Genomic DNA, 27,130 nt, shown 5'->3' on the forward strand with positions numbered 1-27,130 from the left:
AAAGAGGAACTACCAGCTGATTTTAGCAAAGCCTTGAACTAATCTGAAAACAAATTTTCATTTTTGATTGCAGTTTCTACTATAAATTGTAAAAACGTTCTACTCACATCAGTAAGGCAATCATGATTGAGCCCTTACTACTTTCTCCAACAACTCTTCTACTTTTGAATATTTCTTGGAACTGACAAATTTAATTTGCATTTACTTTTGTTCCCATCTCACAATAGTTCTTCCCCTGAAACACTAATGATTCAAGGTGTACAAATTATAAGCCTCCTTGCTACATAACAGCAATACGTCCAAAACTTTAGCAGTCTTCAAAACTACCAAACATTAAAGTAAATCTGACAATGCTTCAGTGTGCTTATACTAACCCTCAATGGAATTGTGATGTACCAATAGCCTTTTAGCAACTAAAATTTTGCACCATAACCCGATAAAACAGTAGTGAAACACACACACATGACTTCACTCTTTTGTCCTTCATAAATCCTTTAATTTCACAGTTAATAAACTGCAGAAGTATGCTCCAAAAATTTCTAGTCCTATAGTGGCCTATTGCTTCATTAGCTAAAAACCTATTCTGTTTAAACTGTGTATTTTACTCTAAAATGGTCATAAGTTCTAAAACGATAATACAAATAAAGGGAGACTATAAAGTTAGATCTCAAATTCATAATGATACTATTTCCTAACCAAAGAAGAGAGCTAGTTTTCTTAGGAAAAGTTTAACATACATAAACACTTTTGCAAATGTGGGAGAGGAGGTTCTGCTAACAGATTAAAGGGACACTATATATCTGTTTGGGCCACAAAATTGATTTCTCAATAGAACAATCACATGCAGTTTCACTAGAAGATAGTTTGATACTAGTCAACATATTTTAATGGTGAAAATGCTCACATCATCATCATCATCATCATGTTCCTATTACGCTTCTGGGGTTTAGGACGGTGACAAAGCTCCTCCACTCCTGTCTGCTCACAGTTCATGTTATAAATCAAAATAAAATTTAGTAATTTGCAGGAAACATGGCTGAGACCCAGAGATCTCTTCCACTTCCATGAATATCTCAATCCCTAGTTCTAGCAGACTAGTTTTCCTTAATGGAAATCCAGTGGTTTTCCTAATTTTCCTTGTTATGCTGCCATTGGTTGGATTCTTACCTATGGTTTACTCGTCTCGTTCCATTAGTTTTTAGAAGTCACAAAGGGGAGAAAATGCAGAAAATACTTTTGCATTAACTTAGTAGCAATTTACAGCATACATTAAGGTCCTTTCTTCTGGGGGCATGTTGAGTATAACAGTAGATAAAACTCAACACCACCTTAATTCGGCTAGGACTCACCCCAATTTCACATGAAGTTTTAATTGCTCCCTGGAGGCAGTGGACTGTTGAAGGCTATGTAATATCAGGAGGAACATGCCATATTTCACCTTTCCTTTATATACTGTCCCCCAGCCCTCTTGCCAAGTGATTAAAATATGGATTTACTCTGAAAAGTGACAATAAAAATGGCACGTTCTTAACAGATCTGCTCACTGTGTGAATTCAGAGTAATATCTGCTGACATAAGTGACAATAAGAGGGCTTCTGTTTTGTTTTTTTACAGCTCTATACTCATGTTAGGCCTGATAGTAAACAGATATGGGGAAGTGCTCTGGAGTCTATTCTTTTTGGTACGTCAGCAGATTTGTTTAACTGGCGTAAGTAGGTGTAACCCTTGAGGCATCAGAGAGGGCCTAATTTGGCCTGCAGAACCTTTATTACTTATGGTGATTCATGTGGAAAAAAAGAACCCAGCTCAATGTACGTATCTCTGGTTGAATTTGTAAGGCTGACAGTTTAAAAAAAGTATCTTTTTATTGGTAAACTGAACACATTTTACATGTAGGTCACTGAGAAACAACATACAGGAAAGCTCACAATGCCATTTTTACAGTCGCTTTTGAGAACAGAACCGCAATATAATGGGATTTTGTTTTGAATGTTTAATGTCTCTATATACACTTACACACAATTGTTAAAACAGAGCTTAAAACAATATTTGTTTTAACTATTAAATGACTGGATTGCTAAAGACTCCAACATTGTTATTATTTACTATTTGTAATACAAGAACGCTTAGAAGTTCCAACCAAGAATGGGGCCTGCTTGTGCTAGATACTGTTCAAACATGTAGTAAGAGACAATACTTACCCTGAAGGGCTCACAGTCTAAACACACAAGACATAGGGCAGGAGAAATAAAATAATATCTCTATTTTACAGATGGGGAGTTGAGGCACACAGAGATTAAATGATGTGCCCAAATTCACACAGTTAGTTAGTGGTACAGAGTCAGGAATTGAATCCGGGTTTCCTGAGTCCCAGTCCAGTGCCTTAACCCAAGACCAATCTACCTTTCTGGTGGACTCAAACATTCTATGAATACTAACATTTGAATACTGTAGTATATATGATGATGCTAAATGAAATTTATGCATCACATTTAAGATACAGTTTAGACCTTGAACATTTTTACAGACTCTGACCAGAAAAGAGAATGTTCTTAATTTTGACATTTGCAGTGTAACGTGGCAAAAGAAAAAATTAAGTTAGGTAATTCAATTTTAACCAATGAACATATTTTGCTCTGAGAAACAAATGTGAAAGTTCACAATGTGGGAAATATTTCTTGCCACAAAATACTTGAAAGTAAAGAGACAAATTATGCTATCAGTTACCTCAGTGTAAATTCAAAATGACTCAATTTACTTCAAAATTATTACTCTGTATTATCACCAACGTAAATTTGAAGTAGAATTCAGCTCAAGGATTTTATTTAAAAATGAGCATCTCTGAGCCTCCTATACACAGCAGCCATCTTGTTGAAAAATAACATTTGTAAAACACTGGATGGACATTTGGGCAATTAGTCAGCTACCTTTCTGATTAAATCAGTATTAATTAGAATGTTTATGTTTAAAAATTAAATGTTATGACATATATTATTATAAAGAAGGAAAATTGGTTTAACTCAGACTGAGCTTCTCTATAGCCAATATCACAAATGTTGTGTTGAGGAAAACGGCTACCGCTAGCAGTGGACTCAACTACCAACTGAAATAAATGACAAATTTCACAGAATTTGTATTCGGAAAGGATGCTGGTCAAGCTAAATTTCAGCAACCTATACTGAACATAGTGAGTGTTGGTTTTTTTTCAAACTGGTTCTATTTTCGATTTGGGACTATGGGGAAAGGTGGTTAGTGTGACAGACAGAAAAGAAATGTGTTTTTTTTTTAAAGACAAGCTGGAAAAAGTTGCTTTAGCATTCGAAGCATTTTTTCATTCTATGTTGCAAACAGATCTAATGTTGGATGATGATTCCAAATGTTGAGTCTCTGGTTGAGAATGGTTCTAAGCCTGGTTCTCTAGACAAAGGAGTATTGCAGTGGTATTGGTCAACTAAACCTGAGGAAACCTGACAGATTCCAGAATGGATGACTGAGCATTGCCCACACTTTCTCGAAATGGTATAGCCTGAAGATAAAGGAGTAGAATGGTGCAAATATTTTAAGGCAGTTTTTCAGTTTTATTAGGCTGAAAACATAGGAACCACCTTCTAGTGATCAGTTGTACGAAACACTTTAGTGCCCTGATTTTTGATGTACATAATATAAGGAGTTATGCTGAAGAGCGGGACAGCCAATACCAATAGCAGCTGGGTCCAAAAAAAAAAAAGTCCTTTATCTTTCTCCTAGAGGCAGTGTGTCCAAAAAAAAGTTCTAATTTCCATCTTATTAGAAACTAACCAGGAAAAAGAATACCAGAAAGAATTAAAAAAAAACTGATGAGTGAAGTTGAAGTACATCCAGAAGAGCAGTAAAGATGAGTAGGATGTAACGTTCCTATGAAAGAGATCACCAGCCATGGTCAAGAGAGGAATGGCTGTACAAGAAGTGGGGAGACGATGCTGGCAGCTGGTAAGTTTGTGATGCTCACTTCCCTGTACTTTAGAAGGTCAAAACATTTTAGTTTTGGAAACTCATTCTTGGCCTTTTCCTGGAAACCTAGACCCAGGAATGGGAATCCTATTCCCATTGTATCTTGCAGTTTCTAGTTTGTTTTAAAAAATAACTGATTATGCACCAATAGTAGTGCAGGTGCCCCACATACTGCAGGGGTGTACTATATTACATGTGCCAATACTTTAGCAAGGGCCCAGAGGTAAAAAAATATGACTGTTTGCTTGTAGCCTTCTTTCTTTCACAGTAATTGGGGTGGGTTGGGGTATTTCTAAAATCGAAAAGTTAGTATCTAGCAATGACCAATTAGGTGAGAATATGTACTTCTGCCAATTAAAAAAAAAATCCTGCTATTCATAAGTGCCAAGGAGTACATTAACCACTTGTCAATGAAAGTTTAGTACAAAAGATTGCCTCCACTATGGCAAAACCAGAGAGGGAAGTTATTTACCTCATTATAACTGGAGTTTTTCGAAATGTGTGGTCCCTATCTGTATTCCACTGAAACCAGAGAATTCTTGAAAGTAGTGGCTGTTGGTCTTTGCCTGCCTCCCTGCTTTGCACTAAAGGCATAAGGGGCAAGGCAGGACAGAACAACCACCTCTCCAGTTCTTTCTCTACCATGAATCTCATCATGATCTGGAGAAGAAGGACTGGTAATGGAATACAGATAGGTATCACACATCTTGAAGAACTTGTCTCTGGCCTCTTTCCTTCTTGGGAATTAGAAATATTTCACATAAAACCCTTTCCCCCTATGTTGAGGATATACCTTCTCTATTGCTCCCTGTTGGAGAAGAGATTTTACCTCTGAAAGGAGCATCCCCTTTTGAGAGTGAATCCTGAAAAGGGATGGGAAAAGAGGGTTTTGGAGGAGATGAGAACAGAAAATTTAATGGTATAGCTGCAATGGATGATATCCAGCACCCACTTGTATGCTGTTATTCCCCTTCAAATATTGGTTTGCAGTTCTGGAGCGTCTCGTCAAAAATACCTCATGGTCAGGGTGAAGTTGGGTTGCTGCAGTGGAAGTGGCAGACTGAAGTATCTTGGCCTTTGCATTTTCTGCTGCTTGAGAGATGGCTAGTGATAGAAGGGTTGAAGTAAAGGCCTCCATCTGTAGGGCTATTCATAATATTTTCTCTTCAGGGCCAGTGTATATATATCCAGGGAGAGTAGGGTTGTCCTGCAGTCTTTCAACGAGTGCAAAGACTCATTCATCTTGTCATCGAAAAGGTTAGACTCAAAGGGTAAGTCCTCAGCAGTGTTTTGGACCTCACTGGGAAATCCCAAAGAGTGCAGCCATGATTCCCTTTGCATCACAATTGCTGTTGCCATGAATCTTGATGCACACAGCCACATTGACTTCAGATTCTAATGGGGTTCTGGCCACTAGTTTGCCCTTGTCAGTAAAGGCCTGAAATTGAGCCCTGTCCTCCTGAGGTAACTTGTCCTAAAGTCCAGGAACTTAAGAGTAATTCAGAAAATCATATTTGGCGGGAGGGGCCTGAAAGTTTGAGATTCTAAACTGAAGGCTGGTAGATGTAAACATCTTCCTCCCTACAAAGTCTAGATACTTGGCTTCCTTATCTGCAGGAGTGGCCCTTGGATGATGATATCTGGATCTTTCCATGGCTGCTGGGACCACCAAGGAGTTTGGGGCAGGGTGGGTAAACAAGAACTCTGCTCCCTTAGCTGGGGCAAAGTACTGCTTTTCTGCTTTCTTGGGGGTGGGGGCACAGGTAGCAATTGTGTGCCATACAGTCCTTGCCTGTTCTAATATGGCTTCATTTACTGGGAGTGCAAACTGACTGGATCCTGTTGGATATCTGGGAGCTTATGTTGAGAGTCTTGGACCTCCTCTGAGGAGATCTGGAGCTTTTTCACCATGCTCTGTAACTGCTCTTGAAATTGCCCATGATTATCCAGGGAGACAGTGAGGCTGGAGCAACTGCCTCATTGGGTGATGAGGATGATACCCACATGAGTACCGGTGGATCTAGGTCATTTTCATGCTCTAATGGCTCACGGGAGGTCTGGATGATGGAGAAGAGGGTGATATGATTCCTTGCTGGATTTCACAGATTCCAGGAACTGTATGTAAGAGTCCCATGGGCCCCAATAAGGCCAGTATGGGGGTCAAAAGTAGGTAGCAAAGGTCCCTAAGCACTGGGTACCACCAGTCTTGAGGAGGAGGTTCCTGTTTGTGTGGCCGAGGCTGGTTCTAGGAGACTCTCAATCTCATCTGGGCTGATCTCTCTAGATCCACCAGTACCCACATGGGTATCATCCTTATCAACTGATGAGGCAGTTACTCCAGCCTCACCTTCTCCCCAGATGATCAGAGACAATTTCCAGAGCTGCTATGAACAGTGGCAAAAGAGCGCCAGATCTCCTCAGAGGAGATCCAAGACACTCAATGTAAGCTCCTGGTACATCTGACCCTCCTGATGATGGAAAGGTCAGCTCCAGCTCCATCAATGGTGTCATCAGTCCTGCTGTGGGGATACGGAGGGAGGAGTTGGTGTGGTTTGTAACCCTTCCCCTTTCCTTTATAGGGCTCCTGCCTGGGAGGCGCCGTGAACCTGGATGGCTGCTGGAAGTGGTGCTTCCTGGAAGCTGGTGGCATGTAAAGGCCTAAGGAACGAAGGGTGGCCCTCGAGTCCTTGAGGCTGTGAAGTTTAGAGTCCATCTGCTCTGAAAACAGGGAGATCCTGGACAGATCGCTGAATTTAATGAGGGAGGCCAGAGGACTGGAGCCATGAACAACGCCTCATGGTGACTGTCGACGCCATAGTCGTGGCTGCCGAGTCGGCCGCATCCAGAGCTGCCTAGAGGGAGGTCCTGGCCACACTCTTGCCCTCCTCCAGAATGGCTGCAAACTCCTGCCTCAACTCCTGCGGAAGGGAGTCATTAAATCTGGACAATGAGTCCCATAGATTAAAATCGTGCCTCCCCAGCAAAGCCTATTAGAGATACATAACTGGTGGCTGCCCTTCGAATAAACTTTTTGTCCAAACAGGTCTAGTCTGTTAGCATCTTTATTCTCGAGGATAGCACTCAACTGCCCCGCCTCTCTTGTTCATTTGCTGCCAACACTACGAGGGACCCTGGGGAGTGGGGGTATGAATAAAGGTATTCAATCCCACTTGCCGGTACATAGTATTTTTTCTCTGCCCTCTTTGATGTGGGGGGCAGAGAAGAAGGAGTAGGCCATAGCATTTTGATGGGTCCCATCACCACTTTGTTGAGGGGCAAAGCTACTCTGGAGGGAACAGCTGCAACCAAGATATTGATCAGACTGTGTGCTGACTCCTTAAGCTCCTCAACCTCCAGACCCAGGTTCGTGGCAACTCTTTTCAGGAGGTCCTGGTGGGCCCTGAAATTGTCCTGAGGCAACAGGTTACTAGGTCCCGCAATCACTTTGTCTGGGTATGATGAGGAGGCGGCTTGTGCCAGAGGGAGGGCTCCTTCCTCTCCCTCTGCTTCCACCACATTGACCCTGGTGCTGAATGGGAAGGGCTGGTAGCCCAGAAACCACCGAATATAAATGGACAGAGTCTGTCTGGGCAAAAATCACATTGGGAAAGAAAGCTACTAGAGCCTCCCCGAGATAGTGCTTGGGGTGTGCTACAGACCACCGGGATCTGATTTGGATATGGATATGGATATAGAGACCTTTTTAATTAAGTAAATACTAATAGGATTGTGTGATCAAGGGAGACTTTAACTTCCCAGATATAGACTGGAGGAAAAGTGCTAGTAATAATAATAGGGCTCAGATTTTCCTAGATGCGATAGCTGATGGATTCCTTCACCAAGTAGTTGCTGAACCAACAAGAGGGGATGCCAATTTAGATTTGGTTTTGGTGAGTAGTGAGGACCTTATAGAAGAAATGGTTGTAGGGGACAACCTTGGTTCGAGCGATCATGAGCTAATTCAGTTTAAACTAAATGGAAGGATAAACAAAAATAGATCTGTGACTAGCGTTTTTGATTTCAAAAGGGCTAACTTAAAAAAATTAAGGAAATTAGTTAGGGAAATGGATTGGACTGAAGAAGTTGGGGATCTAAAGGTGGAGGAGGCCTGGAATTACTTCAAGTCAAAGTTGCAGAAACTATCAGAAGCCTGCATCCCAAGAAAGGGGAAAAAATTCATAGGCAGGAGTTGTAGACCAAGCTGGATGAGCAAGCATCTCAGAGAGGTGATTAAGAAAAAGCAGAAAGCCTACAAGGAATGGAAGATGGGAATGATCAGCAAGGAAAGCTACCTTATTGAGGTCAGAACATTTAGGGAAAGTGAGAAAGGCCAAAAGCGATGTAGAGTTGGACCTTGCAAAGGGAATTAAAACCAATAGTAAAAGGTTCTATAGCCATATAAATAAGAAGAAAAGAAAGAAAGAAGAAGTGGGACCGCTAAACACTGAGGATGGAGTGGAGGTTAAGGATAATCTAGGCATGGCCCAATATCTAAACAAATACTTTGCCTCAGTCTTTAATGAGGAGCTTAGGGATAATGGTAGGATGACAAATGGGAATGCGGATATGGAGGTAGATATTACCGCATCTGAGGTAGAAGCCAAATTCGAAAGCCCAGCTTAATGGGACTAAATCAGGGGGCCCAGATAATCTTCATCCAAGAATATTAAAGAAACTGGCACATGAAATTGCAAGCCCATTAGCAAGAATTTTTAATGAATCTGTAAAGTCAGGGGTTGTACCGTATGACTTGAGAATTGCTAACAGAGTTCCTATCTTTAAGAAAGGGAAAAAAAGTGATCCGGGCAACTTCAGGCCTGTTAGTTTGACATCTGTAGTATGCAAGGTTTTGGAAAAAATTTTGAAGGAGAAAGTAGTTAAGGACATTGAGGTCAACGGTAATTGGGACAAATTACAACATGGTTTTACAAAAGGTAGATAATGCCAAACCAACCTGATCTCCTTCTTTGCGAACGTAACAGATTTTTTTAGACAAAGGAAACACAGTGGATCTAATTTACCTCGATTTCAGTAAGGCATTCGATACAGTTCCACACGGGGAATTATTAGTTAAATTGGAAAAGATGGGGATCAATATGAAAATTGAAAGGTGGATAAGGAACTGGTTAAAGAGGAGACTACAACAAGTCGTACTGAAAGGTGAACTGTCAGGCTGGAGAGAGGTTAGTAGTGGAGTTCCTCAGGGATCGGTTTTGGGACCAATCTTTTTATTACTGACTTTGGCACAAAAAGTGGGAATGTGCTAATAAAGTTTGCGGATGACACAAAGCTGGGAAGTATTGCCAATACAGAGAAGGACCGGAATATCATACAGGAAGATCTGGATGACCTCGTAAACTGGAGTAATAGTAATAGGATGAAATTTAATAGTGAAAAGTGCAAGGTCATGCATTTAGGGATTAATAACAAGAATTATTGTTATAAGCTGGGGACGCATCAGTTAGAAGTAACAGAGGAGGAGAAGGACCTCAGAGTATTGGTTGATCACAGGATGACTATGAGCCGCTAATGTGATATGACCATGAAAAAAGCTAATGCGGTCTTGGGATGCATGAGGTGAGGTATTTCCAGTAGAGATAAGGAGGTGTTAGTACCGTTATACAAGGCACTGGTGAGACCTCATCTGGAATACTGTGCAGTTCTGGTCTCCCATGTTTAAGAAGGATCAATTCAAACTGGAACAGGTGCAGAGAAGGGCTACTAGGATGATCCGAGGAATGGAAAACCTGTCTTATGAAAGGAGACTCAAAGAGCTTGGCTTGTTTAGCCTAACCAAAAGAAGGCTGAGAGGAGATATGATTGCTCTCTACAAATATATCAGAGGAATAAATACCAGGGAGGGAGAGGAATTATTTAAGCTCAGTACCAATGTGGACACAAGAACAAATGGATATAAACTGGCCATGAGGAAGTTTAGACTTGAAATTAGACAAAGGTTTCTAACCATCAGAGTGAAGTTCTGGAACAGCCTTCCAAGGAGAGTAAGTGGGGGCAAAAGACATATCTGGCTTCAAGACTAAGCTTGATAAGCTTATGGCGGGGATGGTATAATGAGATTGGTCTTTGACTATTAGCGGTAAATATGCCCAATGGCTTGTGATGGGATGTTAGATGGGGTGGGATCTGAGTTACTACAGAGAATTCTTTCCTGGGTGTCTGGCTGGTGAGTCTTGCCCACATGCTCAGGGTTTAGCTGATCGCCATATTTGGGGTCGGGAAGGAATTTTCCTCCAGGGCAGATTGGCAGAGGCCCTGGGGGGTTTTCGCCTTCCTCTGCAGTGTGGGGCACGGGTCACTTGCTAGAAAATTCTCTGCACCTTGAAGTCTTTAAACCATGATTTGAGGACTTCAATGGCTCAGACACAGGTTTGATACAGGAATGGGTGGGAGAGATTCCGTGGCCTGGAGGTCAGACTAAATGATCATAATGGTCCCTTCTGACCTTAAAGTCTATGACTCTATGAAATGGTGAAAAGAAGGGCCTGATACCAGAGGGAACCCCCAAGGGTTCCAGTATGGCTATTGCACTGGCCAATGGCTTGCTGGCCAGGTGCCGGCAGAAGGGCCGGTACCAAAGTCGGGTGGCACGTAGGCTTCATGCCGATGGTAGGTTCTAGGTGGAGCGAAAGATTCCCCTTCAGACTCCAAAGAGGATTCTTCTCTTGGGGACCATGGCAGAGCAGTACCTGCTTCTGCCTCCACGTGGTGCCAGGGATCCGGGAACCAGTGGCAGGTCAGAGACCGCTGTGTTGGGATCATGGAGGGCTTGCCCCTAGAAGGTACCGAGGTGGCCGGTGCAGGAAAGGAGCTTGATGCTCCCTGCTCTCTCCTGTCTCTGGTCACTGTGGTTGACAGGGCCGGCGGGACCGGGACAACAGGTCCTTTGCTGCTTGTAAGGCCTCTGAGGTCGAAGGAACCAGCAGACGCTGGCACTGCGTCCGCTTCCGGGGATTGGCAGTGGGTTCCAAACTGGACTCAGCACTCTAGGTGCAGTCGGTGGCACCATCAGTGGCTCGGGGGAGGACGAATGGCCCAACAAAGGTCTCATGTGCTGGCCATTCCCCCCTTGTCCCTCTTCTGCACCTGAGAGCGCCCTTTATTGGTGTGCTGTTTCTTATGCTTCTTCCTTGGCACGAGTGATTTAGAATGGTGCCAGGAAGAGCAGAGCACAGTGCCGGGGGAGCACTCCACATGGATGTCAAAGTGCTCGACGCTGATTTGGAGTGACTCAGCTCTGAGACTGGTCTGACGGCTCCCTCCATGAGAATGGCCTTCAGCTGAATGTCCCTGTTCTTCTTAGTGTGAGGTCTGAAGTCTCTGCAGATCTGGTACTTATCTTTAATGTGAGTTTCCCCCAAACAGTTTAGACAGCTAGAGTGCGGGTAACTCACTGGCATCAGCTTGCCACAGGAGGCACACGGCTTGAAGCACCGGGACCGGGGCATGCCCAGCCCTCGAGGTGAAAAGTCCCTCGATGACAAGGACAATTATTTACACTGCTATATATGCTACCACTAAGAACTATATACACTAACTACAATAACTACACAAAATATGAACATAGAAGAGTCCAAGCCACTGGGAAAGACGACTTGCTACAACAAGAAGGATCATTCCAGCAACCGTCATGGACGATATGAACGAACTGAGAGGCCGCGGGGCCGGCGATGCCCCTTATACCAACGCATATGTGCACGACTCCAGAGGACGCTAGAGCTGGCCCTATGGATACCACTAAGGGAAAAATCTCCTGCAACTGTGCATGTGGTGCGCACACACCTAGCATGGAATGGACATGAGCCAGCACTTGAAGAACAGTACCTTGTGAATTCCATGTCATTTCTATATTAGAGATACAAAATAAAATGTTACTACTTTTTCCTTCTGGTTTGCGCTGCAGAACTAGTATAGCTTTGGAAAAATTAGATGCTTTCTACTTCAGATTATGAAACTTTATGGTATTATTAAACTAATCACCAAGCGAAGAATCTTTGTTGGTGGTGATGCCTGAGCAAGGACACAACTAGACTTTGAGATACTAGAATGAATATATGCAGGACATGTGCTTGAAAACACTCCTCCCCATTGTTTTACATGTAAACTAAAGGCTCAGTAAGGCTCAAACATGGAACCCCATAATGCAATTTTTGAGCAACATTTATAAATGCATTTTAAAGACCAATTAAATAACCAAACTGATACAAATGTGTGGGGTAATTCTTGGCATTTCTATAGCTCTTTCCATCCAAGGATCTCAAAACATAAACACTAATGTCTAGCAAGACCCCTGTGAAGTAGGTAATCCCTCTTTTACAGATAGGGAAACTGAGCTTGAGAGGTTTGGAGCCAATTTTCAAAAGTGACCTCCAACTGAGTGCTTCTGTTTTTGGGTGCCGAACTTTGGAATACCCAGGCCTGACTTTTAGAGGCACCAGACACCTACAACTCCTATGGTGATAAGGCCATGTGTGTCTAAATTTGGGCACCCAAAAATGGAGATTGCCAAAATTAGAGATCACCTTTGAAAGTTTGGCCCTTAAGTGACATGCATCAGAGCACACAGGAATTCTATGGCATTGCCAGCAACAGTACTCATGTCTGACTGCCAGGTCTACGCTTTAACCAGAAGATGGATTCTTTAAGCCCCCAGCAATTAAATTATTTGAGGCTGTTACTCCTTCCAGAGCTGAAATTCCACTTTCACTGAAGTAATAAATTGTATATTTTAATTAAAGCCCATTACTTCTTGTCCTGTCCTCAGGGTGTAAGGACAACAATTTATCCTTTCTTCTTTATAACAACCTTTTACGTACTTGAAGACTGTTACCATGTTTTCCCCTCAGTCTTCTCCAGACTAAACAAGCCCAGTTTCTTTCAATCTTTCCTCATAGGTCATGTTTCTAGATCTTTAATAATTTTTGTTGCTCTCCTCTGGACTTTCTCCAATTTAGTCACATCTTTCCCAAGTGTGGCATCTAGAACTGGTCACAGTACTCCAGGTGAGACATTATCAGTGCTGAATAAGGTGAAATAATTATGTAGTGCGTCTTGCTGACAACGTTACTGATAATACATCCCAGACTGATGCATCACAGATCTAGATCATAGAAATTATCTGTGTAAGGAAAGCAAATGGTGTTGGCCTCTTGTTAGGGGATGATTGAAATTTTGGCATGTGAGGAAACAGTTTGAGACTGAAGGATAAACATCAGCTAATGTGGACATATTAACTCGTCTTTACATTCCAACCTTAGCATGCCAATGAGATAAATGCAGCAGTTCACACCTTGCATAGCTGTTGTTTCAGGTGGTCTTCAAACTCTGGCAGACAACACTATATTGGTTACACTAGGCTCATGTTTTTGAGGTTGTCTTTGCAACCATGAAGGCTAGAAAGAATTATTTTAAAACAAAAAGCTCAGAAGTGGGAGTAAAGGATGAATTTCACTTTTGTGAAATCATGACATCCAAGGACCTCTTGATGCCAACTGGCAAAGTGCACAAGAATGCATTAGGGTTGCAGGAAAGCCCTGAGTCTAGTATTTACATACTAGTTTACCAAAAAATGTCATGTAAGGTTTCTAGTGAAAGCCTGTGTCACACTGGTCAACATAATCTTTGCAAAATGTAAGTGCAGATAAAATGTAAGGAGATAACTGTGTGTATGTGTATATATAATTATGTTCTTAGGAACTAATAGTTAATAGCAGGCCCCCTGATGTAGCATGCCATAAAACAGGTTCCACCAGAGAGACTGTAGGAGATACTTATCTTCCTAGCAAACCATTATGTATTGTTTGCAGTGTTATTGTAGCCATGTTGGTCCCATTGGAAGACAAGGTAGGTGAAGTAATATCTTTTATTGGTCCAAATTCTGTTGGTGAGAGGGAGCTTTAGAGCTATGCAGAGTTCTTCTTTAGCTCCTGTATAGCTCAAGAGCTTGTCTCTTTCACCAACAGAAGTTGGTCCAATAAAAGACATTACCTCTCCAACTTTGTGTGTCTTTGTGTATTATCAGAGGGGTGTTAGTCTGGATCTGTAAAAAGCAACAAAGAGTCCTGTGGCACCTTAAAGACTAACAGATGTATTGGAACATAAGCTTTCGTGGGGACGTCTGACGAAGTGGGCATTCACCCACGAAAGCTCATGCTCCAATACATCTGTTAGTCTTTAAGGTGCCACAGGACTATTTGTTGCTTTGTGTATTATGCATCTTACAATGGAAGCATATTTGCATTCTGAGTCAAATGCTAATGAAGAGTTTGCTGGAAGAAATTAACAGGAACAGCTGGGGAAGGAACCGTGTTTACAGGTAAAGAACAAAGGACTGGTCTAAGATATCTAGAGGTGCAGAAAGACACACTGGCATACTTTATCTAGAGAGACAAGCTGCCAGCACACACGTTCTCAGGAAAGGAAGGTCTCAGTCATCCTGATTGAAAAGCTCTATGAGAAGGACTTTAGGTAAGCAGTAGCGTATTAGACAAGAGAGCATCTTGATAGTATGTGTAAGCTCTAGAATGCATGGTATTTTTAATATGTAACCTTTTGTTTCCATTAATCGTACTTGCCAACATTTGAATCTCAATTGTTAAATAAACCGATGCTTGCTTTCTCTAAGAATAAATTTAAGTGCTGTGTGTTTATTTGAGCTGTGTCCTCAGGTGAAATGGATACGCTGGTATGTATTATTCCTTTGGGGTTAGCAAATCTCTGAATACTGTGAGTGTCCAGTGAAATAAGGGCTGGATCCTCCAAGGAGATGCTCAGAAGGCTCAGGGGATCACACAGCTGAGACAAGCTGTGCCTGAAATAGAGAGACCAATTGCATTGAAGAATATTTGAACACCTTTAAAAGGATTTGCCGTGTACACAGAATCCCTGATGAATACAGAATGATTGTCTTAGTCCCCAAACTGACTCATTAAACACTGCAAAGCTTTACCAAACCATGTAAGAGACATTATGTAACGTGATCAGTTTAAGACACGTACGTTAAAAGGTTTCAAATTACTCCAGAGGCATATTGCCTCAAATTTAGAAACCTCAAAACTTGATAGAATGTCACAGGGAACATGTTCATAAAATAAAGAGATTATTTAAGAAAATGGATAAAAAGTAAAGGGGCGGACTATTATAACAAGGTTATAGATATATTTGCTCAGGAGCAGTTCTTTGAAGTCTGCTCTGGGGTTAGAGGTGCTGTGTGGGAAAAGTCCCGTTTCTATAGTGGTGGCAGCAGTAGACTTGTACTTGTTGGAAGGGGGAAAAGGGAGAGGAGGGAACAGACTGGACTTAGACCACTTGCCAATTTTGCTTAGCTGCATAAAAAGCCTAGAGCCCAGCCATCAAAAGATAGAAAATTTTGTGCATAATCAACAACCTGTTAAATCCCTTGTAGAGAAACCTATTTCTAGGTTGTACTTATTAAAATGAGCAATAAAAGTTTTTGGCCAAATTCTTCTCAGTTATAGTGGTGTAAATCTGGAGCAATTCCACTGACTTCAGTAGTTACTGCAGATTTACATCAGACTCTAAGAGCAATATTTGTCTTATTTCACCTTTTTAACTACTTTCTTGAAATAGTCTTCAATATTTGTTTCTTCCTAAAACAATGAGAAGCTGATATTTTAAACTTCGGTTTTAAAATGTGTTATGTATCAGTACTAAGTATTTCAATCACAAGAAATAAAAATCTAGGACAAAACTTTAAGCCCTGAGTGCCAAACTAAAGACAGCTTAACCTATACTTAGACGTCTAAATATGTGGTCTGATTTTCAGAGGTGCTGAGCACTTCAAACTTGAAGTCAACTTTGACAGCCTGAGAAGATCTTTAATATAGGTTTCTGGCTTGGAATAAGAAGGGCTGATTATCTGTTACCAAGGAAAGGAATGTGAGGATGGGGGAGGGAAACATGGCACCTTTGCCTTCCCCACACACACAGTGACCACCCTCAACTGGAAGTTGGGGCACCTACAGGATGCTGTAATTTATGCTTGGCTTTGCGAGGCTGCAGAGGGGACTGAGAGAAGCAGATAATAGCCAGGAGTACAGGATGTTCCCAACATGCTAGGGGATTGGAAGAGTGCCAGTGTAGTTATACTCTTAAAAATGATGTCCAGAAATGGAATCGGTCAAACTATGAAGATGAAAAGGAAAGATTATTTTTTGGACAAGGAAAACTTTATATATCACAAATTTACATCTTTTATTTATTTTAGTTCATTCAATGTTTTTACTAACTTTTCACAGGGAGAGGGGGGAGACAAGGAAAATGACAAAAGGAATTGAGCAGGCATTCTAAAATCGTGTGTGGGGAGGGGGCATTCACTAACCTCATTAGTGAGCCACAGGAGAAAAAAGGCTGTTTAAGTACACCACAACTGTTTTGGAGATAGAGATTAACCAGTATATCAGCAAGCCACAGATGTAAAAGTAAGATTTACATCTAGTACCCTGAAGAAAGAACTAGAAGTTTCAGGGTTGCTCCTGCAGAAATGTGCTCTGTTGGCATGGTAGGGCTTGAGCATGACCTTCCAAAATTTCAGGAGGAGGAGAAGTCGTCCAGCTATGGGATCTTTCTGTGTGGCTCTGCAAGTACAACTGGATGAGGAAATCTTATACTGGCAATTTTTCCAGACATTCTTGGTAAAACTGGACTGCTTTGGCCTACTATCAATCTTGATATAGTCCCTAAAAGGCAGAGTTGGCTGTACATAACATCATGAAAGTATCTGGGAGAATTTTTGATGTTGTTGATTGCCTCCTTTTATTGCCTGCATACAAAGAGGCAGAAGTCACTCAATGAAAGTAGAACTAATTCTCAATCAACTATATTTCTGCAAGTTTTGGAGAAGAAACTGAATCACAGAAAACAAATTGGGTGAAACTCCGGCCCCACTAAAATCAAAGGCAAAACTCCCATTGACTTAAAAGGATTTCACACATTGTTCTTAAATTAAAGCCAATAAAACAGCACTGTAATTCTCTAGAAATATAAGGCCAAAGAAAAGAAGCAGTTAAATTTCGGCAGAGCAGAAAACAGTAAGCAATACTATTGCTAGAGCTTGCTAAACTTCGAAGCAATGTGTAAAGTATAATACAATTTAAATGCTAAGGCACCAAAAATTCAGTGGAGTTGCCTCTGTATTAGGTGTACTTAACAGCAATTAAAATTCAGACTGGTAGATTATGTGATTTAGTAAAAACCGCTTGTCCACCTCTTAAGAAATTTTTCTCTCTGAGTAAAAACACTCCCAACTTTTCATCTGGACAGTGGCTTATATAAGTTTGAGGCTTTTGATATAATAAATGAATAAAGGTAACAGATCAGTCTATCCTCTGGTCAGCCCTTGGATTAAACCCCTGAGACTGATCTGGGGACTGAGTAACTCTAAGAGGGGGGAAAAAAAATTCTGCATACATTCTTCAGTTCAACAGATTCATCACAAACAAGGTTTTCCTCTTCACTTCCTTACTTGGGACCCTTTCTGAGTTCTGCAATGTATCCATGTATCAGGCATTAAAAGTTATTTATTCTTGACAAAATGTGTGTATTATTTCAATTTTTGTTACAGAAATAGATGAGATGGCATTGTATCTTAAATACTTATTCTCAGAAACTTATAACTTAACCAAAGAATTACATTTTGAGCTGAAATTTGTTTTCAGCATAGCAATTTGTTTTCAAAAAATGTTTCAAAACAAATCTGTTCAGACATTTGAAAACTGGACACTGAAAAAATGTATTTCAGTAAGTATTTTGTCAAAATAGCTGCTTTAATTTTTCTTTAAACACAAAAAATACAATAAATATTAATGTAATAGGTCAATATTTTATTTGCCCCAGAAGTTAGTTTCCACATCTTTAACTCTGCCCCAATGTTCATATATAAATGACCATATAAATAAACTGAACAGTGCATTTAGAAAAAATATTTTATCTGAATCCCCATATGTAATCTGTATCTCTTTTTGTATTACTTCATAAAATATTTTGTGGTAATGTAATAAAGATCTCAGTTGTTATGCATACAATGTAATGGGGCAGAATTGCAAATTATAATAGCAAAATTTAGGATGCATCAGAAACTTAACTCTGAATATCATAAAATTTTGTGCAATTAAAATCTCACCCTTAACAATAAACTAATATGGGGCTGTTTTGAATTTACTGAGCATATATTTAATAAAAACAAAGCAACTGAATTTATCAGTGACTGTTCAGGAACAGCTACCAGAGGGTCAAACGAGAACCCACCAGCTGATATGGTCAAATATTCATTTTTAAAATGTGTCAAAATTTATCAGCAAAGACGTCTGAGAGTACACCATCTTCCTGGTCTTTTAATAAATACTAAAAATCAGAAGCAAAGTAGAAATCTACTTAACGGGGGGGGGGGGGGGGAGAGAGTTAAGTTAGTATGTGGAACACAGTATGTGGTAAAATTTCCAAAGAGCCTAAGTGAATTAGGAGCCTAAGTCCCAGTTTCAAAAGTGACAGGCACTTAGGAGCCTACGGCTCACTAACTTTCAATAGTCTTTTGAGTTTCCACTGTTAGAAACCTTTAATGCAGGATTCAAAAGAGTATATTACATCCTTAAGTTTTCAAGTAAAAGCTTTTTTTTTTTTTTGTTAAACATAGGAATACAAAATCTTAAAACTAATTATTTACGTATAATAAGATGGAAAAACAGTATCTCAATGACCATGAAAATTCTTTGCGGAGACCCTGAAAATTAATGCTTAGTTTAAGTTATAAACCCCTGATATTGGAAATTTATAATGTAAATGATGAAAACTAGCATTTCTGCAATACTTGAAAGGAATAAATTATGGCATCAGATATAATAGGATTATATGAGGACACTCTTCACATTCCAAGATGTGCTCAGTAATTTGTGGGATCTGAACCTTTGGCATCTATCAATAAATGGCCCAATACTGCAATTCTTACAACAGTAATCCCATGAGTAAGGAGTAATCCATGAGTTTCAGGGTAGGGTTTATGGGTAGCCTTATATTTCCAACTACTTGAAACATTAACAAGCAATAAAATTTTGGGTATCCCTAGTAAAACTTTTTTGTAATAATGGAATAGTTATAATCAAGCCCCTTATATATTCCAAGAGAAAAATTCAATCACTGGACCAATGTCCAACAGCTAATCATTTATTTTTTTTAAATACTATGAAGGCCACAAGATTCCTCCCTCCCAATTCCCAGAGCTAGTAATGTGTTTATTTGACCCTACTGCTAACTTAAACTATATACTTTATATGCCTTTAATGGAAGGTAACTAAGGCACTCATTCAGCAAAGCATTTACGCCCTAATTACCTCAATAATAGCATAACTAGAATAACTTGTGTGATAAAATACAGTACTTTGATCAATTTAGAGAGTGATGGTAGGGTTACTTTGATTGGAAGGAAGGGGAGCAGTGAAAAAATGATTAAGTATTTTGGAATCATTTACTTAGCGGATACATATTTTTAACATTGCTATCAATATGATAGCTGGGCTCAGTTCTCAATTTTCTAGATCATATTATACACCAAAATCTCACTTTCAACTGGGAAACTATATGCAGACACAAAGTCTGCTGCTTCCATGATGCACTCAAGTCTTACTAATCCAAGCCTGAATTAATACATCTGTTTTCGCTGACACTCCTTCACCAGTTAAGGACTTGTCTACATTAAAAAATTTTGAACTGGTGTAGCTACATCAATATAACTACACTGTTGCAACCCCGATTCAGATGTGCTGCATCCAGATTAGGCAGTCTTGCACCTGTGTGACTTGCTCTAGTTTCATAAAGAGGTTACATTCCTCTGAGTAGCAGCATGTGGCAAATTTTACAAAGTTCACTGAAAAAATTGGTAAAACATCAGATACACGGTAGTGTTAACCCTCATTATATGTGTTATGCTGTAGACAGAGGTACAGGAAAAAATACATATAGAAGAAAAAAAACAATATTGACAGAAGAACAAGTACAAAAGAAGTGTTTAACTGAGATTACCTACAAATTTCTTTCAATATAACTAAGTACATGAATATGATTTTATCTGATAGTATAATGAAAAAAAAAGTTGGAAAGTTAAATTAATCCCCCAGTTTTTTAAATGTATTCTGTAAATCATGAAAGTTAGCAAACCAATGACAACTGATATAATTGATATTATAAAAATTATGTATTTTAACTACTTTAAAAGCAAATTAAAGAAACCTTAAATTGCATAACAAATTAACATCTGTTTAATTAGTGCATAAATCAAAACTCCCCCCTTCTAATCTTTGGCACTATTGCCTCTAAAAGATGGTAAGAGTGGGATTTTTCAGCTTAGTTACATGCCAACTTGTGTGTGTAGAGTACAAAAGGGTACAATTTTAAGGCAAATTAAATTTTATAGTCTACTGACCTCAAAATAACTACCGGTACTTTAAAAAACCTGAACAAGCCAGCCTGTCATCACCTAAAAACCCAATTCAGAGCAGATTCTCTTTTATTGGAGGTCAGTTGTTTAAAAAGATGTTATGAGTTTTCTTCAATTTTTTAGAAGCTCTACTTGACATTTTCTTCATTGTAAAACTTCACGTCTAAACTTTAAAATGAATAACAAAACAATTTGTTATCTAGTGTCAAAAACACTGCATAATTTGTACAGAATATAGCTAAACCTATAAAAAATGAACACCCCCTTCTGGATCAAACTTCCTTTTTTCCTTTAGATAGAGGAGCAAATGGTTATGATTAAGACAATTCTGTCAACCAGGTATTTTCTCAGCCACCATTCAGTTCCCAGTAACAGGCTTCTATTATACTACTGGAGACGGAACAGAATGTAGTTATAGAATACTAAACAGAAAGATGCTGTTGACACTCCTGTTTGGTTAAACATTTTCATATTTTAAAGCAAAGCAAAAAATTTAAAACAGGATATGTCACAGATATTGAATCATCAAGAGATTGATTTAAAAACAGAAAGTTCATAAAGGCAAGGTGTGTCACTCTTCAATAATGGTTTGCTTAACACAAGTCTGAAAATAATCAACATGCATTAACTAGATTACATTTTGGTATATTCCTATTTGCATAAGTCCAGAGAACTCCTGGTATATGTTTGAAAAAAGCAATTCATGTACAATTAAAAGAATCAACTATGACAATTTTAACCACGAAAGCAAAAATCCTTGCCCATTATTATAGATATTAAAAAAAAATCTAATGATGCACACTGCCTCATTTTAGAAACTGATCAGGTTTACTAAATGAAATACATTCATTTCTAGCTTTAATTATTATAGCATGGGAAAAAGGTTACTATCACTATTTGTTATTTCTAAATATGTTAATAGAAATGTGAATGTAGGAAATTTGGCATCTAATTTTTGCAGCTCTAAAGATGCAGTGAGTGAAATATATGAGGCCCAGTGGAATTAGAATCCAGAAAACGAATTAAAATCTTTACAGACATTTGGAACCTCCGTATACTTTCAAATTTGATCATTTAAGGGGATAGATCAACTTACTGCAAAGTCTATCGAAGCATTATGTTGTGAATTTCCTCTACAGGCTATCTCAAAATCTTTGAAAGATACTTAAATGTGATGCCCACCCTGTGCATTATAGACTAAATTATGGGACCAATACTCATATCGAATAGTACCTAACTTCACGAACAGAAGCATTTGAATTAATAGGTTTTTTTGCAGATTTACTAAAGGATATCAGAATCTGGTCTTATACATTTAATTCGTCTAATAATGTTCCACAGCACATATAAAAGCTTAAAATAACTGCATGTTAAGCCTTGCAGAAAATAGTGTCAGTATAGACATGACCTCACCATAACAAATAAAGGCCATGATCCTACACTGTGACTGGCATGGGCATAACAGTCTGCTCACACAGATCACAATGCAGGATGGAGGGACACAATGTCCAAACAGGTAACATTTTGCATGTCTGAACTGATATGAGTAAGGTTTTCAACTAAATGTGTATTAGTAAATTTTAAATCTTTCCTGTTTGTTAAAACTGTTTGACATCATTTTTTTCAAACTATAAAGCATGCATATTTCTGTGTTATTTATGCAAATAAAAATGTAAGCAGACTCATGCATCAGGTTCTTTAATTGTTGGAATGTGGCAAATATCTTCACTGTCAAAAACAGCTCAAAAGGGTAGAATATTCTCTTCTTGTAAGAGGATAACCTTTTTCTTGAGAACATTCAAAGACTTAAAATTTTTCAGTGACAAGATTAAACAGCTACAACTCTCTATCTTTAATTACTTACTAATATATGATTCAGGCCCTTTCCCTGTTTCTGAATGCTTTTCTCTTGGGGCTATTTTTCTATGCTTAGGCACTACTAAAATTAGAAGGTCTGAAAAAAAGTTCTAGCTGGAAACATGATGCAGCTAAAGACTACTTTTCTGTACAATAAAGTTTTATTCTACACAAGAATCGAATAGCTGTTGGAAACTGTAATAGTACAGTGTACAACTACACTAAGTACAGTAGCCAATTTATTAAAAAGACATTTACAGAACAGATTAAAATATTAACACAGTTATGCTCTTCATCTAATGAACATACATTGCAGAGTCTCAAAATGTTTTGCCTGACCCAACAAACATGCACAAGGAAATGGCAATGTGATCTGGTTTACAGCATTGCCAACTGAATTATTTAATCTCCCTCACCATGTGGTGATTTTCCTGCACCATCCTGTTGCAAACAATGAACATACTGCAAATCTCAATTTAAGAAAGACAAGGAAGATTAACTTTTCTATCTTGTTTTTTGTTTCATTGTGTAGAACACAATGGTGAAAGCAAAGCTATTGGAAATATTTGCATTTTGTTATGAACATTTGGAAAATCAACGAGAATAAGCTTTTTCATGTACAACTATTAACTTAAAAATGTCAAAACTCTATCAAACTGAAAAGAAAGGAAAGGAGTGACTTTAAAAAAATACTAAACAGCTATTTTATGTTCGGTCATCCTAAGTCATGCACGCCTGATTAGCAAATTATTGGCAGGCTGAGAGGCACAACACTGATCAAGTTCCTTGACCTGCACAGTCTGCATCTGAAGGTATTTTTGCCCTAAACATTGTAAAACCCGTCTGGAATCCAGTATATCAGCATGGTCCTGTTACATGCTATTGCTTATTTAGTGCACCTGAATCTCACTGCTTCCTAGTACTAAATATTATTACTACTTGCACTGTAGGTGCAAAATCATTCATATCCAAGCTTTTAAAAGCGATATTTTCATTTATGAAAGCAATTTTGGGGGCTTTTAAAATAAAAATCCTAATCACTGAGAAACAGAACCAGGTCACCACAAAAAAGGATCACATATAACTTCTCTGTAAGTCCAGCCAAACTCCCAAGTGACATCCTCACACTTCATATCCTTGGGGGAATTTTTTTAACACAATACAAACTACCGATAAATTAGTATTCTTTAATAGTAAAGATCAACTCAGATTTCCCTGAATTAAATATTTTCCATTCTACAGAAGAAAGTATCATTATTGACTCTCAGAACTTACTTAGAGAGAAAATTCTCTCTTCAAAACTTAGTCAGAGGATGCTTTTGGACTCAGTGAATTTAACAACAGATTTTTTGGAAGGGGAGAGGAATAAATGTACTGCAAGTGGGACAAGCTGAAAATCTTTCATTACTATATCATCAAATCTTCCACCTCTGGTTAAAAAAAAAAAAAAAGATACGCAAGAAGCAAAACAGGTGAAACAGAAAGGAGTAGTGCTACTGAATTACTTAGGAGGCCAATTCATCTCAACATTTTACTTAGAAGTTCTATTTCAGTATTAAGCCTCCAAAGCACAAAGCCCACTTCATTTCTATTCACACACAGATTTTTTTTTTTTTATATAGAAAAACCAACAACAGCTTTATACTTTTCATGCAACAATTCTGGACTTCAGAGATTCACTGCAAACAAATAACCACAAAGTACTTTAATGCTACCACTATCTATCCAGAACACCAAATATATTACAAAGTAAGACAAGGTAAACATTTGCTTCAATTTTGGCTTCATGCATATCTACATTTTTTAAAAAGTAAGCTAAAATCCTACTGTATATCTTTACAGTATATCATGTTCATTTCACCTTCTAAAAGTAATAAGAACAGTACCTAACTATGAGTGAGTAAATAAATGTAAATTTGATTTATTTAATCAAATTAATGTCTCGAAATATCTTGCAACCTCGAGAAGGTGAAAGACTTATTTTTATAACCTAATTTCATTTCAGTTTTATTAAACTGTCTTCATTATTCTGTGCGCACACACAGAAATAGCGATATCTACTTACAGTTTACACAAATATTTACATACATGTTATATACAAACTAATGTGACTGCATGATTTTCAATATAAAAGCATATGCTTCTTTCTAGCACATATAATTGTTGCATTGGTCTTACAAGAGTAATATAAACCTTTTGCAACAACTAGCTAAAGCATATACCACAGCTGATCCAGGTTTTCATAGCTTGTAGGTTTAAAAAAAAAAAAAATACAATACCTAGAACACTGTTATCAAACAAATATGCTTTATTGGCATCTAAAAACAAAATGCACCCAACATTAAAATGTACTTTTATCATTTTTTTTAACCCACTGCAGTACGAGGAACAAATCACAGACACTTACTTTAGAGAAAACAGAGACTATAGTGTGGATTTTACAAAAACACTTTTAATCTCTGTATTATGCTCCTTAAATGACCAGGGCTATTTCTTTTTCTCTCTCTCTTTCTTTTTTTTTTTTTTTTTTTTTTTGGTGAGCCAAATTTCAGGAACATAAAATATCACAGCTTTGTCTATGTTTAAAATTCTGCAGCAGCCTAAAAACGTGGACAAGATACACCAGCACCTGCTTTCAAGTATAACAATTTCCACAGCCAACCTAATGGTAGTATCTAAAAAAATTCCATTTTCTTCCATAGGAAGTCTCTGTTTGACAAGCTGTTATTTATCATTGTGACATTAAAAGCTACTGGGGGCAAGTCTGTGTTTTATCAGAGAAATAAAAAATGTTTACCTACCATGTTCAAATTAAGAACAGTGTTCTATACAAGTCAGTTGTACAGTTATTTAAGTGAAAGATGAACATCAACATCAGATTAACTTAATTCTGGCAGACAAAAGTGAACTGCTAAGGTCCAGTCAGCCATTTATCTATTACAGAGAGATGACAACTTTACAAAAGGTATCTTTTACCTACTGAGTGATGATTATGTCCCCTCAGTTTCTGTGCTTTCTACCACTGGTTCACTTTCTATATCAGCTTCTGTGTCACTCTTCTCTTTGTTTATCTCACTTGAAGATGCTAGTTTTTCATAAAGTTCTGGATCATTCTGCACTTGCACATTTGGTGGCTGACTTTCTGTCTCTGTATTTTCACCATTTACCTGGGGTATATTATCAGCTTTGCGCTGTGAAGTGGCCCCTTCAAAATATTCAAAAACCCTTGGATGTGGAGGAGGGATCCAGTTGTTCTGCATTCTGTCTCTTCCAAATCTGTTTCCATTTATTTCTCTGCAAAAATTAAAATCTCTGTCATCCCTATCCCTCTGTCTTTCCCAGGGTCTTCTACGGTCATCAAAATCTCTGTGAGCATCTTGTTCAAATCCCCTGTTCCAGTTGGGACCACTTCTAGTATCAAATCTGTAATTTACATGCCGAAATCTCTCTCTATCTTCATGGAAGCTTTTAGGACCACCATAGATAGGGAAAACATTGTGTTCTCTTTCATCATAATCTCCTCTCTGTCCCCAGTGCTTTTCTGAATTGAAACCAAAATGCTCTCTTCGACCAATATTATCCACACCTGGTCTTCCAAAATTCTCTCTCATATCTATATGTGGTCTTGCAAAATGTTCTCTTCCATCTATTGGAGGTCTTCCAAGACCCTCTCTTGGATCTACTGGTGGCCGTCCAATAGAATCCCTGACATCGACTGGAGATGGCCTATTAAGAGTCTCTCTGTTTTCCATTGGTGGAAAGCGATAGTCTCGGTCTCCTTCCTGTTGAATGCTATCACCGCCAAGTGGTAACCTTTTTTCTGGATTAGAAATGCTATCAACATTTTGTCTTCCAGGTGTTCCAAAATGTCTCTCTGTTTGGTTAAAAAGATCTCCTGGAGGAGGAAAAGGACCTCTAGGTGGTGGATGAAGGGATGGGTCAAGGATTGTTGGAGGAGGGATATTACGCTGTGGTGGCATTCCAGGCTGCATTAATGGAAATCTTGGTCCAGGTGACTGGGGTATTAGTCCTGGACGGAGATCTAAGAGAGGCATTCCAGGCATCCTTTGACTACTAATATTTAAATGGGGTATGTTTTGAATCCCTGCTGGATGCTGCATCCCCAGAAGTCCAGAACTACTTGAGACATTGGGTGGTGGCACTATTAGAAGCCCAGAGCTGCTTGAGACATTGGGTGGTGGCACTCCCGCCAAAAGTCCAGAGCTGCTTGAGACATTCGGTGGCGGCACTCCCGCCAAAAGTCCAGAGCTGCTTGAGACGTTCGGTGGCGGCACTCCCGCCATAAGTCCAGAGCTGCTTGAGACGTTCGGTGGCGGCACTCCCGCCATAAGTCCAGAGCTGCTTGAGACGTTCGGTGGCGGCACTCCCGCCATAAGTCCGCAGCTGCTTGAGACATTTGGTGGCGGCACTCCCACCAAAAGTCCAGAGCTGCTTGAGACACCAGGTGGCTGCACTCCTCCCGCAAGTGCGGAGCTACTTGAGACACCGGGTGGGTGCACTCCTCCTGCAAGTGCGGAGCTGCTTGAGACACTGGGTGGCTGCACTCCTCCTGCAAGTGTGGAGCTGCTTGAGACACCAGGTGGCTGCACTCCTCCTGCACGTCCGGAGCTGCTTGAGACACCAGGTGGCTGCACTCCTCCCGCACGTCCGGAGCTGCTTGAGACACCGGGTGGCTGCACTCCACCCGCAAGTCCAGAGCTGCTTGAGACATCATTTTGAACTGAAATACAATAAAAATATTTAGTAGACTGAAAAAGTCAACATAACATTAAACAGTTTGGAATACAAATACTATTT

The 27,130-nt window shown here is 39.3% G+C and overlaps 1 protein-coding gene across 3 annotated transcripts in view; it reads right to left on the reverse strand.

Annotated features, from left to right (window-relative positions):
• The window catches only part of SCAF8 (SR-related CTD associated factor 8), a 99,057-nt gene that overhangs the window by 25,392 nt on the left and 46,535 nt on the right, over positions 1–27,130 (reverse strand). Inside the window, exons 16-17 of one of the 3 annotated variants that reach the window (XM_026649748.2) lie at positions 27,044–27,053; positions 24,827–26,998 (exon numbers count right to left, since the gene is read on the reverse strand). In XM_026649748.2, the coding sequence (XP_026505533.1) occupies positions 25,303–26,998; positions 27,044–27,053 (1,706 nt within the window). In that variant the 3' untranslated portion in view covers positions 24,827–25,302. Of the gene's footprint in view, positions 1–24,826; positions 27,054–27,130 lie in introns of those variants that run through there. The other 2 variants (XM_026649746.1, XM_026649747.2) reach the window with 2 other exon arrangements.

The sequence above is a fragment of the Terrapene carolina genome, unplaced genomic scaffold, assembly GCF_002925995.2.
Source record: "Terrapene carolina triunguis isolate 2854851 unplaced genomic scaffold, T_m_triunguis-2.0 Scaffold85, whole genome shotgun sequence".
Lineage (NCBI taxonomy): Eukaryota > Metazoa > Chordata > Testudines > Emydidae > Terrapene > Terrapene triunguis.